At 36.0% G+C, this 16,671-nt stretch overlaps 1 protein-coding gene across 3 annotated transcripts in view; it reads right to left on the reverse strand.

The window, feature by feature from the left end:
- SV2B (synaptic vesicle glycoprotein 2B) overlaps nt 1-16,671 on the reverse strand; it is a 170,842-nt gene that overhangs the window by 8,081 nt on the left and 146,090 nt on the right. For all 3 annotated transcript variants that reach the window (XM_051981054.1, XM_051981055.1, XM_051981056.1), the window contains exons 10-11: nt 9,748-9,881; nt 8,282-8,482 (exon numbers count right to left, since the gene is read on the reverse strand). In XM_051981054.1, the coding sequence (XP_051837014.1) occupies nt 8,282-8,482; nt 9,748-9,881 (335 nt within the window). The remainder of the gene's footprint in view (nt 1-8,281; nt 8,483-9,747; nt 9,882-16,671) is intronic.

Here is a 16,671-nt window from a genome sequence, read left to right on the forward strand (position 1 = left end):
TTCTTCTCCAGCTCATTTTACAGATGGAAACTGAAGGAAACTGAGGCAGAGTTAAGTGACTTGTCCAGGGTCATACAGCTATCAAGTGTCTGAGACTAGATTTGAGCTGGGCGTTTACTCCAGACCCAGTGTTCTATCCACTGTATCATCTCACTGCTCAAAATCACACAGCTATTTAGTGGGAAAGCTGGGGTTCCAATCTCAACCATCAGGTCTTTTTTAAATTTAATTTTATTTTTATTAAAGGTTTTTAATTTTCAAAAGATATGCATGGATAATTTTTCAACATTAACCCTTGTAAAACCTTGTGTTCCAATTTCCTCCCCTTCCCTGCACCCCTCCTCTAAATAATAAGTAATCCAATATATGTTAAATATATTAAAATATATGTTAAATACAATATATGCATACATATTTATATAATTATCTTGCTGCACAAGAAAAATTAAATCAAAAAGGAAAAAATGAGAAAGAAAACAAAATGCAAGCAAACAACAACAAAAAGAGAGTGAAAATGTTATGTTGTGATTCACACTCAGTTCCTACAGTTCTTTGTCTGGGTATAGATGGATCTCTTTATCACACGATCATTGGAACCTGGTCTGAATCGACTCTTGAAAAGAGTCACATCCAACAGAATTGATCATTGTATAATCTTGTTGTTGCTATGTACAATGATCTCCTGGTTCTGCTCATTTCACTCGGCATCAGTTCATATAATCTCTCTTGAGCTCTCTAAAACCATCCTGTTGATCATTTCTTATAGAACAATAATGTTCCATAACATTCATATACCATAACTTATTTAGCCATTCTCCAGCTGATAGGCAACCAATCAGTTTCCAATTTCTTGCCACTATAAAGAGGGCTGTCACAAACATTTTTGTTTATGTGGGTCCCTTTCCCTTCTTTAAGATATCTTTGGGATATAAGCCCAGTAAAGATACTGCTGAATCAAAGTAAACAAATAGAACAAAGCACAGTTTGATAGCCTTTTGGGCATAGTTCCATATTGCTCTCCAGAATGGCTGGATCTGTTCACAGTTCCACCAACAATGTATCAGTGTCCCAGTTTTCCCACATCCCTTCCAACATTTGTCATTGCTTTTTCCTGTCATCTCAGCCAATCTAAGAGGTGTGTTCTACACTAGTGTAATTCCCACTATACACAAAAGGAATGAAGCTCCAAATCAGCAATGACAAAAAACAAACAGCTTTGATCCTGAAATCAATTCTGTCCTCTCCACTGTATACACATTAGATCTATTATTTTTATATACAAACCTAACCTTTCACTTAAGTTCCAGTATTTCAAACTTGTCAGCTTTGTGGATATTGTAAGATTACACATAGTGGTCTTAAGACTACTATCACACATTGTTGGTGGAATTGTGAACACATCCAGCCATTCTGGAGAGCAATTTGGAACTATGCTCAAAAAGTTATCAAACTGTACATACCCTTTGATCCAGCAGTGTTTCTACTGGGCTTATACCCCAAAGAGATGCTAAAGAAAGGAAAGGGACCTGTATGTGCCAAAATGTTTGTGGTAGCCCTGTTTGTAGTGGCTAGAAGCTGGAAAATGAAAGGATGTCCATCAATTGGAGAATGGTTGAGGAAATTGTGGTATATGAATGTTATGGAATATTATTGTTCTGTAAGGAATGACCAGCAGGATGAATACAGAAAGGACTGGCGAGACTTACATGAACTGATGCTGAGTGAAATGAGCAGAACCAGGAGATCATTATATACCTCAACAACGATACTGTTTGAGGATGTATTCTGATGGAAGTGGATCTCTTCGATAAAGAGAGCCTTAATTGATCAAAGATGGACAGAAGCAACTACACCCAGAGAAAGAACACTGGGAAGTGAATATAAACTGCTTGCATTTTTGTTTTTCTTCCCGGGTTATTTATACCTTCTGAATTCAATTCTCCCTGTGCAACAAGAAAACTGTTCGGTTCTGCACACATATATTGTATCCAGGATATACTGTAACCTATTCAACATGTAAAGGACTGCTTGCCATCTGGGGGAAGGGGTGGAGGGAGGGAGGGGAAAAATTGGAACAGAAATGAATGCAAGGGATAATGCTGTAAAAAATTACCCTGGCATGGGTTCTATCAATAAAAAGATATTAAAATTAAAAAAAAATTCAATGAAAAAAAAAAAGACTACTATCACAGTCTCCCCTTAAGGGAGGCTTTAGCCTATAAAATCTATGCATGGAATTCATTGTTAAAAGATTTTATAATGGTTTTAGGACCATTAAGACTGAATGTCTTCCCTTAAAGGAAGTTGTAAACTAATAGAACATACTCATGGAAAAATACTGACAATAACATTTTTCAAAGCTGTGTTGTCTAAATAATATTTTGTCTACCTCTAGCTTGTTTTCTCTCTCTAATTACAAATCCCCAAAACAATATTTCTCCCTGACCCTTGATATGTAACTCAATCAATTTTGAGAAGGCCATGCAAAATTGTGATATAAGAACTTCATCCTCAAAAGGGTATTTTGGAGTACACGCTTTCCTGCTGGAGCATCCTCTTCCTTCTGGAGTCATATCTCTGTGTTTCTCAACATAGCACTGTCCTTACATGAATTATATAATCTACATCAGTGTGTTAACTTGAGTTGCACATTAGATCTCCCTCTCCTTTCTCCTCTTCTCTTTCTCATTCCTTGTAATAAAGCTTTGCAATTAACTGACTCTCGTTATTTTGCACATTATTCTCAGTACTTGAACTCACTAAAAGTTTCCTTTTCCCCCTCGTCCCTGGTGATAGGTCTTTCTTTACACTTACATTGGGTATCCAAACAAGACCTTACCCTATTGATAGCCACATATATACTGGAAGGACATTGGGAACTGTATGCTCAGTTATAGAAAACAAAGTTCAATAGATAAACTTTATGTCCTCCCAGAAGAAACTCCCTTATGCTAGAGGACTATCAGAAAACAATGAACTATAAAGCAACATTCTCCATTTCCTTGTTCATATTTTGATGATATCATTTTTAAAAATAAACTAAGTCTCCCTATTTTCCAGAAAATGGAAATGTAATGGCCTGATCCCACCATTGACTCATCTGGGAGTCCTGCTCTTATCCAATGTGTGCTCTTTAGGCAGCCCACTCTTGGTGCTTTGTCCCATTGGTGCAGTCCTTAGTGTGGATACCTGTCAAAATTCCTAAGCTCAAATGATACGCCAGCTTCAGCCTCCCCAGAGGCAGGCATTATAGGCATGTACCATTTTGACCCTTAATGTTCCCAATTGTAGAGAAATAGTTCCACAACTTTAATCTCCACCTATGCCATCTTGTGACTCAAAATTGAGAAATAATGAGGACCTGAGCCAGAATGGCTTCAGTAACAATAAAAAAGAAAGAAGGGATATCACAAATTTTACAGAGGCAGAATCCAAAGGACTTGGGGGAATAAGCTGATATAAAGGATTAAGAAAAGGAAAGAGTACAAGATGATTATCAAGCTTTATGTCTAGATCGCTGAGAGAATGGAACTTAAATGGCTTACAACATTGGATGGCCAAGTGTACAACAAAAAGAGGTTCCCTGGTGCAGGAAGATTTCCTCTCCACCTCCCACCATTAATTAGACCAACCAAGGTCTAATTAATATAGAAAGCAAATTATTGCAAATCTGATGGGATGGATAAAAATGTCAGGCAATGGGCAGACTTTTCCTATCTAGTATATATTGTATCAGGGCCTTGAGAGTTAGGTATGCAGTGGTGTAAAAAAAGTAGCAGTTATGAGAGTATGTTCCATGGATGCTTTCCAATGAAAGTTGAAGGGAAATAAGAGTTTGTGTGGGAGTATGGAGGCTGAAGATGAACCCTCTGCAACACAAGAGTGAGGCTGAGGATAATATGATAAGCAAGAATAAGTGACTGAGAAGCCTTGGAGTTAAAGGGTTTGTGAATTGGGAAGAAGGTGGAGGAATACAGGAGCAATTCAGCTAAACTCTCCTAACATTTCTCCCAAAAGGACTTTAAAAATAACTCTTCGAACCAAAGTTTGGAGATGTAGAACCCTCAAAAGATTGGAGTGGGACATTATTCCAGCCTAAGACAAGTTAGGAAGTCAACAAGAGAGATCTGTGACACTGCAGGGAGCAGGAACACCAGTGCAGGGCCTTGGAGGCAGTCTTAGCAACCCTAGTTTGGGGTGCTCTCAGTCCAGAGATGGTTAGGGGATTAGATAACTGATCAGAAAGAAATTATAGGAAACCTCTGCTGGCATTAGGAACAGCTAGTGCTAACTGGCAACCCTATTGCCCATATGCAATTCTGGGGCACAATTCCAGGAAAAGAGGAAGTCTTGTGAGGGATTACAGGGAAACAGGGGCTTGGTCACAGTCCTACGGTTGAAAGGAGCACTAGTTTTTCAGACAAGAGCCAGTGCTTGCAGTTGCAGGGAAGAAGTGGCCCTTTCTGGAAAAAGACCAGAGCACAGACCAGGAGAGCAGTGACCATGCCTCTACCCATATCACAACACACTGGAAGGCCCAAAAAATTCAACCCCCCCGAACTAGCTCTGAAAACAGACGCACAAAAAAACCAGAAGCTTCCCAATTCTGAATGACTCAAGATGAAGGCTATCCACCTCCACAGAGAGAATTGAGGAATTCTGGGTATAAAATGAAGTATGATTTTCTAATTTTTTCATCTTTTTGCAATATGGCTCATATGGAAATATGTTGTACATGATTTCACAAGTATAATTCTTTGATATCATTTTACTTGCCTTGTCAGATGCTTTGATTACTCTTTTACAGATCTGTAATTATTGCCCCCATCTATAGAATCGTTACTCCCATTTTATAGATTTGCACTTACCTCTCAGGATTGTTGTAAAGGTAAATGAAATAATATTTGTATAGTGTTTTATAAACCTTAAAATGTTATGTAGCTAAAAGATCAGATCTTACACAACTGAATTTGTGTAACTGAATCATCAGTATTGTTCTCTTCTGAGTTTTGATTTCTACTCTCTTCTTTTCAGACAATAACCAGCTTTAAAATTTTGTATAATTCCTCATGTTGTGTCTGGTTGACCAATCATTCCATAATTATTTATTAAGCCCATATGATGTTCCAGGCACTGTGCTAAGCACTAAGGATAAAAAGAAAGACAAAAGCCAGCATCTGTTTGCAAGCAAAAACTATGAACAAGCAAGTTATATATAGGAAGATTTGGAAATAACAGACGGAAGACACTGAAACTGAGAGGACATTAGAATGATCTATAGAAAGTAGGATTTTAATTGGGACTTCAAGGAAGCAAATGCCATCAAGAGGCAGACATGGAAAATTGAGAGCATTTTGGGCATGGGGGAAAAACCAATGAAAATGCACAGCATGGAGAGATGCAATGTCTTCTTTGAGGAAAAGCGTCACTAGATCACAGAACATGTGGAAAGGGGTAAGAAGAATGGAAAGGTAGGTCAGGAGAGATAGGCGTAGTTTATGAATATAGCTTGGATAACCAGAGAATATTCTATTTGATGCTGCAAGTCACAAGGAGCCACTAGAGTTTATTAAGTCTTTGGGATGACTTAGTCTGGTCTACACTTTAAGAAAATTACTTAGACCACTGGCTGTAGAAAGAAATAGAATGAGGAGAGGCTAGCAGAGGCATCCATTACAGCAATCTTATTTGAGGAGTTTAGCACAAAAGAAAGAAAACAAATGAGATGATAGTTAGCAGGGATAAATGGATCAAATGACAGTTCTTTGAGGGTGGAGGAAAGATTATACAAGGAAGTCATGGGGAGGGGGAGGTCAACTTTCTACAGCAATTTCATCAACAGACATAAAGATGTTTGGGGAAGGGCAGATTGAGGAGGTCAGGTGGGAATTTCCTCTTTTAGAAATGTTGAGTTAGAAGTACAAGGAGGACATCAAAGTAAAAATTGTAGCAAGCTCTTTGAAATAGAGTATGAAAGAAATAGATTTGGCAGTCATCTGCATATAGATGACAAATGAAACTATTGAACAGTTGAGATTTCCAGAAAAGAGAAAATACAAAGGGAAATTAGGCCAAAGACAAAGCTATTGTTTCAATAAACTAGTCAGAAAAAACTTTCCAGTATGCCTTTGTACAAGATACACATACATACACACATGCAGGTGTGTATGCATGCATGTGTGTATATGTATATATATATATATACACATACACAATACATATGTATGCACTTAAGCATATATATGAATTTAAGCACATGGAAAATAGAGAATCTTTTTGTTTCATAGGGTTTCCCCCCTCATTTCCTCTTTATTTGGGGGGTAGGGGAAATCTTTTCAATATGAAAAAAAGTAAATTCAACACAAAACAGAAACCTAGGACCTGGGGGAATGAGCCCAGTGTAGAAATTGTGTTAAGTGGAAAAGATGGCAGAAAATGAAAGAGATGGTGATGGGAAGTGTTCTGTTTGTTGCCCCAGCTTCTCTTCTTTTGGAAGGAATTGATTTTTTTTGAAGGGGGAGGGGAAGACTGGAAGAAAATTGAAATCTTCCCCAAATGAGGGACTTTTGGAATTTTGGAAGATGAAACAAATCTCACTGGTGGGTCTCAAAATGAGGGAAGGAAAAAGAGCTGAGGGGGGAAAGCCCACTTGGCACAGTGAGGCATGGACCCCTCCAAAGAAAAATGAACATTTAAGTAGAGAAACCAAAACTGGGAGGGGAGGAAGAAGACAATATTGTCAATACTTCCCCCAGAGCTGGGGAAGAGACAAAGAAAATGAAGGGCACTTAGAGATAGAAATGACAGTTTGGGGAGTACCTGGAGATGAGAGCCTGCCTCCCCAACAGACTTTTATGGAATGGAACCTTTGGAAATAGAGAATCTTTAATGTTTAACTAAGTATTTGTCCTTATGAACATATTAGAACATAAAAATGTTTATCAGCAAAAAAGTGGGGTACTAGAGAATGCTATATGCATTCTTTTTTTTTCTTTTTACAAGGGATAATTCAGGGCTGGTGGGAAAATACATATGCCAGTAGGGAAAAAAGTGTCAACAGATAATTTTAAAAACTCTATTACGTCCAGTTTTTCATTATTACCCTTTACTTTATATTCTAAAAATCATCTTAAGCCTACAGCCAGTGAAATAATTCAATTCAATTCAAGAAATATTTATACTAGGAGCAACTAAGTAGCACAATGGATAGAACACTGGTCTTTGAGACAGGAAAGTCAGAGTTCAAATCTGACCTCAGACATTGGTTGTGTGACCTTGGACAAGTCACTTAACACTGATAAGGAAGGAAGGGAGAAAGGAAAGAAAATACATTTATTCCACTACTTAGTATATGAACAACTACAAATTAACATTATCTATTAGGGATTTCATGATGAGGAAAAAAAACGGGGGGGGGGGGGCTTTCTCTTCTCAACCTTGCCTAATAACTGTAAAATATTAAAAGAGTGAGAAATCTATTCCCTCAAAATGTTACCTATTCATCAAAAATGAACAGTTGTTGCCATTTGAGCCATTAGGCTCAAAGAGTGATTTGCCCAAAGTCAGCCAACACATAAAGAACAGAATTGAGTCCTAAGCAAACCCTTCTGATTGCTAGACCAGTGTGGTTTCTATTGCACTGCATTGTCTCTGCATGACAAATAAAAGGAGATGGGTAAGGTAGGGATTATCCCAAGAGTTAATTAACAAGGCCATAACATAGATTGGCATGTGGTGCTCTCTCTGCATTCTCTGCCCTTCATAACTTTTTTGGGGCAGCTTGGTGGGCGCAGTGGATAGAGCACCAGCCCTGAAGTCAGGAGGACCTGAGTTCAAATCTGTCTTCTAACACTTAACATTCCCTAACTGTGTGACCCTGGGCAAGCCACTTAACCCCAACTGCCTTGAAGGAAGGAGAGGGGGAGGTAGATAATTTTCTCTTTATTGCACAGTGTTTTAGAACAAGTTTTCCCCTTAATAAAGTTTTCTACTCGTTAGGTTTTTCTACTGTCTTAAAAACAAAACCAAAAAACTTTCTATTATTATTTCATCACATTCTCACAAAACTTTGTGAGATAAAGGGAGCAAGTATGATTCTATTCATTTTGCAGATGAGAAAACTGAGTCCCAGAGAGAATAAATGATGTCTTTATAACCACAAAGATGCTTATTGGAACAATAAACAACTCTCCTAAGTTATATATATATATATATATATATATATATATATATATATATATATATATATATATACACCCCCCATCACTGTCCCCAAGCTCACCAATCATCTTGATTCTCCCAATTTTGTCCATAAGCAGAGCTGATACAATGTTGCCAGGCAAAACAGATAGACTACCAAGGAAGCTAACAAGATAAATTAGGAAGTCATTGTCTTCTTCAAAGTCCATGTGGCACCCCTCTTTTTGTTCCAAAAAGGTGGAGTTGATGAATCGACAACCAATGAATTTATGGTGATAGAGATCTATAAAGGAAAGAAGTTTACTCTTTAAATATAAGCTTGCTGAAGGCATCTTATCTTCAGCTCTATCCTAGTTCCTAGTGCTGTGCCTTGAATTTATAATAGGTGTTTAATAAATGTCTGTTGAAATTTAAGAAGAATGGAAGAGGCAGGGAGACAGATAGTTGAATTATAAACATAAGCTGTCTCCATGGGTGGCAAGCAATGTGTCAGCATTTAGCAAAGGAAGTTCTCCAAGTCAAAGCAGTCTATAGCTAATTCAGGTGGGGGGGAGAGAGAAATCTTTTAAAAATGTAATTAACTGTTCAAAATTCTAAGTAAAAAAGAGATCATCAGGTTTAAAATTAAAAAGTGGAATTAGTAAGAGTTGTAATTTACATAATTCAAGTATGGTAAATTTATGAGTTATTCATTGAAGCTTAAAATATTTGTGGGATATCCCTAATTTTATGAAGCTAATCTTACAAAGGACAATCATAGGATCAGAGATAATATTCATAATTTCATTGATATAGAGAATTTCCAGGTAAGGAAACTCCCTTTATTTCTGCAGTTATCAAAGGGCACTGACACATCATCTAAAATGAGACAATTTTTTGTGAAAAGCATTTTGTTCAGTACCTTGAACACAATAAGAGATGTATAAATACTTATTCCCTTCTCCTCCCTTTATCTTCTCTGTAGCCTTTTGAGATAGCCTACTTAATATTCTTATTTCCATTTCACAGATTAAAAAAAAACCTTGAAATGTGGAGTTTAGCAACTTGCTTTAGGTCATGAAAATAATTAAAGGATAAAACTGGGGCTAAAATCTATGGAAGTTTTCTGAATGTTCTTTCTACTGATGATGAGCCATCCTCATCCTCTTCTGCTTCAGATGGTTATCCTAGGAACTGGCAATGTCACAGTGATTTATAAATCTTGAAACACTATGTGCATGTGTGCTATTAAGGAGAAAAAAGGAAGCTGGTCCTATGGTTTCATTGGGATAATGAACTCCCATATGACAACACTCCTATCTAGGTAGTACAGCATTTTGTTCATACCTTTTAGTCTAGAACACTGGTCTAGAGCATTGAGAACTTCAGAAATTTGGTTAAGGTCACACTGCCAGAAAGTATCAGATACAAGACTTGAATCCAAGTTTTTTCTGGCAGCACATTATCTACTATTCCACATCGTCTTTTAGTATTGGTGATCACCATTATTAATGAGAGCTACTCTGAGCTAAGCATCACTGCCTAATGTCTGCCTGATAGTGCTGTTACCTGTATTATAGAAGACGGTTGATTCAATAGTGCAGTTTTTGAAGAAAGTCCCAGTAGAGACCACATCTTCAAAGTAGCATTCATCAAAGATGGAAGACTCAAAGATTACATTCTTGAATTTCATCTTAAAGAACCTGCAGAAAAGGCATCACAGTGGTACTCAAGTACAATGATTCACACAGTAAAAATGGAGTTTTGAAACAGCAATACAAAACAGAAGACACTTATAGACAGTTACTGAGGATATTGCAGGATAAGGTACTTTGACACCATATTCAATTCAAATCAATCTCAAAAGCATTAGTTTAGCATCTGCCACAAGTAGAGAACACTGCACTAAGTTCTGGAGGTCACATAAAACCCATATCAGACAATATTTGCCTTTGGATTTCTTGGAGGCTAGAATTTTTCCTACTCTCATATATCACAACAGTCTAAAGCAGAGGTATCCAAGAACAGACACTTGAACCAAATTCAAATGAAATTGGCAAATGTATAACAAAATAAATAAACTACAACATAGATAATGCTCTTATGACTTTGTAAGTCAATAATCAGCCCACAGGAATCTATCTCTATTTGAGAAAATTGAGAAAGTTGCCAAATCACTGATGCTTATGTGATTTGCCTAGGATCACACAACAAATAAGTATCAGAGGTTATTTTCAATCTTGACTCCTATTCCCACCTTCTATCTACCACACTCAGCTGTCTCTGGCAACATGTATGCAGTTTCCTATAATATAAACAGGACATAAATGCATAAGAGAAGTTGAGAGTGATATAATACAAGGTTGACATACTTAATCTATTCTTCCCAGTTTGCTATTTATTTATAAATTAGAAAGAATTGTACCTTAACTCATTACTCAGTGTTTGAATCAGTATTACTTAGTACAATAATAAAGTTTCACTCCAGAACCTCATCATCACTAGGAGGTGACTTATGATGCTTGAAGGTTATTATAGGACAAGCTCTGACAGGTGTGATGGTCCACTCCTTATGCCTCTCAAAGGAGAGTTCATCAAGTTATTGTCAAGCCTGAGACAATTCCCCAGATAAAAAAATAATTCCTCTGCTATTAGATGACAGGGCTCAGTTCCACATGAATTTTAAACTTAATGTATTTTATTCTGGAAGCCTATTGCTTTTCTTGCTTAACATCCCTCTTTAACAAAGAAATAAAGCAGTCATGGGGTATTTAGTGATCTACTATTCTGCCAAAGGTAAGTGATATAGGAGAGCCATAAATCACAGAAGAAGATAATAAGTACACAGGCCTTGAAAATATTCCTCTGAGTGAGTTTTAAAAGCTTCAGATATATGAGAGAAAGGAAAAGAGATAGACCTATGAGACACATTCTAGAATTTAAAAATTCAAGCTAATTTTTGTAATGTGTTTATAAACTTTATAAATAAGCACATCTTCCCCTCATGCCCAATTCCTAATTTCTCTACTGAGATAACCTTTATTCACATGAGCATTGGAGTTGAAAGGAAAATCAACACCAGGAAATAGTATATTGAAAATTTTCTATTTAAAAAAGAAAAAGACAGGGCTACTGTGATGTACAAAAGTAGGTATTATTGAGCCCCAACTGCTCTGGCCATCCCCTGAGCCAAAAGTACATAATCCTTACTAGGGAAAGGGTTTGGGTTCCAGCACACCCATCCAAACTTGTCCTACCCTTGTGTGGTCTGAAAAAAAAAAGTTTAGAGTTCCATCTTCAGCCCTCACCTAAATTACCCAAGTAAATTAAGCATATAACAAAAGCTGTGCCTTTACACTTGTATAATAGTAAGAGGTAAATAGCTATAAAACATCTGATGAATACAGTTCTATGCTTCAGATCAGTTCTACCAGAGAGTCAAAAGGACCAAAAAAACAAACAAACCTGTGACCTATCTCCAGTTAACTGGAAATGAGCTTAAAGTCAGAGCTGCAAGGGTGGGACATTAGCAAGTTTGTCTTGCCTCCATTGATAAGTTTGTGGCATCAAGGAACCTTCAGAGATCCTTGTCAGGATCAGAACATCAAAAAAAATGGAAGTGTTGGATGGAGGAGATTTTGTTTGCTCCCAAGCTCCAAAGTGGAGTTAAATCACAAGCTTGGACTTCTGGATGACTTTATCTGGACCTATAGTGCCATTACTTGAACATCAATTGGAAACCTCATTGTATTTCCAATACTCATTTGCTCACAAGGAATGAGTCAATTCAATTTCTATAATGTGTTTGTAAACTTTATAAATAAGCACAGCTTCCCCTCATGCCCAATTCCTAATTTCTCTACTGAGATAATCTTTATTCACATGAGCATTGACGTTGAGAGGAAAATCAACACCAGGAAATAGTATATTGGAAATTTTCTATTTAAAAAGGAAAAAGAAAGGGCTACTGGGATATACAAAAGTAGGTATTATTGAGTCCTTCAGAATGAATTGTCTCTTCCTTGAAATGACTGGGGTTAGGATAAACTGTTTGAAGGTTGCATGGATCTAAGAGACCACACAGGGACAGCTGAAGTGTCAATGAAGTGTAATATATTATGATGTTGTTTTCATTTTTTTTCTGTGCAAAGATATCACATATGCAATGACAAAACTTGTCAGTCTGTTCATGTAAGGAACCAATTCCATTTTACCAAGGTCACAGAACTTATGGTCTAGAAATTCCTTCCACTAATGTAGATTGGCAACTTGCCCATAGTACATGATCATGCAAATCAATTTAACATTTATTAGTTACTTCCCATGTGCCATATAGTGTGCTAAGGCAGTCATGTCAGGGACAGAAACTGAATTGAGATAGGAGATATTTTCCTAACTCAATCACTTACCTTCGAAAAAAGGGTTGTTTTATGTGAAGTATAACTATAATAGAAATGTAGGATAGAATAAAATAGAATATTTCCACCCATTCCACCAAAGTTATCCAAATAAAACAAGAGAAGTAGACAGCTAGGTGGAGCAATGGCCATTGCACTCAGAGTCAAGAAGACAAGTTCAAATCATAAATTAGCCACTTACTAATTATGCAACTCTGGGCAAGTCATTTAAACTCTCAGCCTCATTTTTCTCATCTGCAAAATGAGAAAGTTGGACCTCAATGGCCTCTACTGCTCTTTCCAGTTCTAATCTAAAATCCTATAATACATCTAAAAGAACTAGGAAAGTCTGGTTGTATTAAGTCCAAGCCAGTGCATTTATAAAGGTACTCAAAATATAATTCCAAGTCCTTTGATGGATGTTGGCAAATCCACTAAATTTCCTTCCTCTTCTATTCTGAGAAGCCTTTGGCACTATCATATGCATAATATAAGCTCTCACTCCAAAAGAGGCCATTAAAGAAAATTAGATGACTTTGATTAGACCACAATTTATAATAACAATATTTATATAGCTCTTTAAGATTTACTAAGCACTTTATAAATCTATCTCATTTTATCCCCCAGAATAATCCTGAGAAGCAGATTTTACAGATGAGGAAGATAAGACAGAGGTCTAGTGATTTATTTAAAGTCACAGAGATAATATTTGGAATATACTTGAACTGAGATCTACCTGATTCCAGGTCCAACCCTCTATGTACTCACTGTACAATCTCACTACAAACTGCAGAGGTTCAGTGGCAACTAGAAGTTATAGCCAAATTCTTATTCCAAAGTGACAGATCAGCCCTGCCAGATTTTAGCATAAGGATTGCAGTGATATATGAATTTTAGATTCTTCATATATAGTTTTTCATAAATCAATAATTTTGAATGCCTTGACCCTTGATGTGATATTGAAAATGCTAACTGAGCTAGAATGATGGTTTTGCTGTCATTTTTTAATATTATGAGACTTTGTCTTGGAAAACCTGATAATATTAGTCCAAGAACTTCCCATTCAATTTATGCTATAAAATGTGTAGATATCCTGGTTATTTGGTACCTGTTTTCTATCTGAATTTTGTTGAACTGAATCTACTCATTGATTATCCCTCCAGCTGAGAGTTGTCCCTCTTTCTTCCCAAAAAAATCTTCCACCATATTTTACTTTGTATATATACTATATATACTTCCATGTATACATTTTGTTTTCTCCAATACAATGTAAGCTCTTTGAGGACAAGGACTGTTTTATTTTTGTCTTTGTATCTTTGACTTTGTATTTTGTCTTTGTTTTTTATATTGATTAATTATATGAATTCTAAATTGTAGTTTAGAGAGGGGAAGAGGTGGTCCATAACTATAATTTTATCAAGAATGGAACTTATAGTGTAGAAATTCCTTCCACCAATGTAGATTGGCAACTTGTCTGTAGTACATGGTCAATATAAAAATCAATATAACATTTATTAATTGACTCCCATGTGCCGGATAGTGTGCTAAGCCAGAATGTATCAGGGGCAGGAACTGAACTGAGATGAGAGAGAAATAATAATGGATTTCTTGCTTGGAAGATGGTTAATCAGATTCTCCACTCGTTTTTTTCCCCCAAATTACCTTTTCCAATCAACAAATATTTGCTGAATTTACGAGTTTGACCTTATGATAGGAGATATGTAGACTATAAAGATGGATAAAATTTCAGCTTTCAAGAACTTATAATTTAACAAAGTTCAAATAAAGTAATAAGTAATACATTTCTTGAGAATGACACAAAATGCTATAGAAGTTCAAACAAGGGTGAGACCACTTCTGTCCTGAGAAGGACCAGGAAATCCTTTACAAAAAGAACTGTGTTCTTAAGATTTTAAGACAGTGATAGGAGTGAAGAAATGGTTCCTCATTTCTTAATAGTATAGGCTTAGTCTAGTAAATCCTCCAGTGTTTAAATATTATCCTGATTTATTCTGATGTTATTAATTTTTTCCCAATCCCTGAGGTAATTCCTAACTCAGTAGATGAGACTTTTAATGCCTAGAAAAAGAAACCTTTTTCTGCTTAAGTGTTGTTTGGCTTCCATGAAGAAACTTGAGAGAGCCATTTCTGTCACTTTAGATTAAGATTTCAATTTCAATCTACCTTTGTTCCAACCTGCATTTGGAATCTTGGAAAATTACTCTACCATCTGGCTCTCTTTCTTGGTTCCTTGGTCCTTGGAATTGTTATGTTTAGGTTTTAAAGGGAATTTCCTGAACTGGGGAACATTCTGGAAATGGAGTTTTCTTTTAAAAAGGGGGAGGTTTTTGGATATGCTAATTATGCAAGTTTTTTTAAGAATAATATTCTATTCTATTTATTTATTTTTAGGTTTTGTTTCTTTTTGAAAGCTTTTTATTTTCAAAACATATGCACAGATAATTTTTCAACATTGATCCATTTTCCCCTCTCTCCTCACTCTTTCCCCTAGATGACAAGAAATCCAATATATGTTATACATGGTAAAATATATGTTAAATCCAACATATATAAACATTTATTTATACAATTATCTTTCTGGATAAGAAAAATCAGGTCAAAAAGGAAAGAAAATTAATAAGAAAACAAAATGCAAGAAAACAATAACAAAAAGAGTGAGAATGTTATGTTGTGATCCACACTCAGTTCCCACAGTCCTTTATCTGGGTGCAGACAGCTCTCTTCGTCACAAGATCATTGGAACTGATCTGAATCATCTCATTGTTGGAAAGAGTCATGTACATCAGAATTGATCATTGTATAATATTGCTGTTACCATGTATAATGATCTCCTGGTTCTGTGCAATAATTTTTAATCTATATCCAAGCTAATATGGTCATATTTAATAAGAGTATAACTGCTTAAAGATTTCATAAGGAAGCATTTGTTTTTTAGAATCAGCTTGAAGGAATTCAAAGCAAGAAGCTATTTCCTATTGAAGACCACCAGATGTCAGTATGACCTAAGTAAAGAGAGTTTTCTCCCTCTAGTGAGCTAACTGATTTGTTGCTCCTACCAATTTATCCATCATATTTCTGTCAGGACTTGCTAGAGCAACTTCTAAAGGAAAAAAGTCCTGAATAGGATGAATTGAAGAAACTGGAAATGAGTGATTCAATTAATAAAATCCACTTTCCAAATAAAGCTTAACCTTAGAATCCATCTATTTATATGTGTTGGTGAGATCACAAAGGACTTTTATCATTCCTTCAAAAGGTCTAAATCTAGGTTTATATTTTACAGCCAATCGTTTCAACAATGAGGTGATTCAGACTAGTTCCAACTGATTTGTGATGAAGAGATCTGCGTCTAAAAAGAGGACTATGAGGACTGAATATGCATCACAAGATAGTATTTTTATCTTTTTTTGTTATTTGCTTGCTTTTTTTCCCCTTCTCTTTTTTTTTTCTTTTTTTGATCTGATTTTTTAATGCAGCATGATACATATGGAAATATATTTAGAAGAATTGCACATATTTTACCTATATTGTATTACTTGCCATCTAGGGGAAGGGGATGGGGAAGAGCAAGAAAATTTTGGAACACAAATTTTGCAAAAGTGAATGTTGAAAATTATCTTTGTATGTATTTTGAAAATAAAAACTATTACTAAAAATTTTATAACCAAAATGATAAAAAGATGTGTATCACACCAGATCCTTGAAATAATACTGTCCATGGGGTCAATGCCACCAGACTAGATTATGAAGAAAACTGCCCAAGTAAGGTTTCTTGTTTTAATACCATTGAAAGAGTTCCAATTCATTCTAATGAATTTCTGCTCCAAAACAAATGGTATCACAGCAAGGCTCTATTTGTATCGTCCACATGTTCATGATGTCTGTGGCTTATTCCTTTTGAAGGATTGTATAACTTTAGAATCAGAAAGGACCTTAGAGCTTATCTTGTCCATCATTTCATAATTGGGGAAATTAAGGCCCCTAAAAGGTTAAGTGACTTGCTGAAAATTACATGGTTTCTAATGGCAGAGGTAGTTTAGAACATGACTTTCCCATATCAAAATTCATAATGCAC

This window comes from Antechinus flavipes, chromosome 2, assembly GCF_016432865.1.
Source record: "Antechinus flavipes isolate AdamAnt ecotype Samford, QLD, Australia chromosome 2, AdamAnt_v2, whole genome shotgun sequence".
Taxonomy (NCBI): domain Eukaryota; kingdom Metazoa; phylum Chordata; class Mammalia; order Dasyuromorphia; family Dasyuridae; genus Antechinus; species Antechinus flavipes.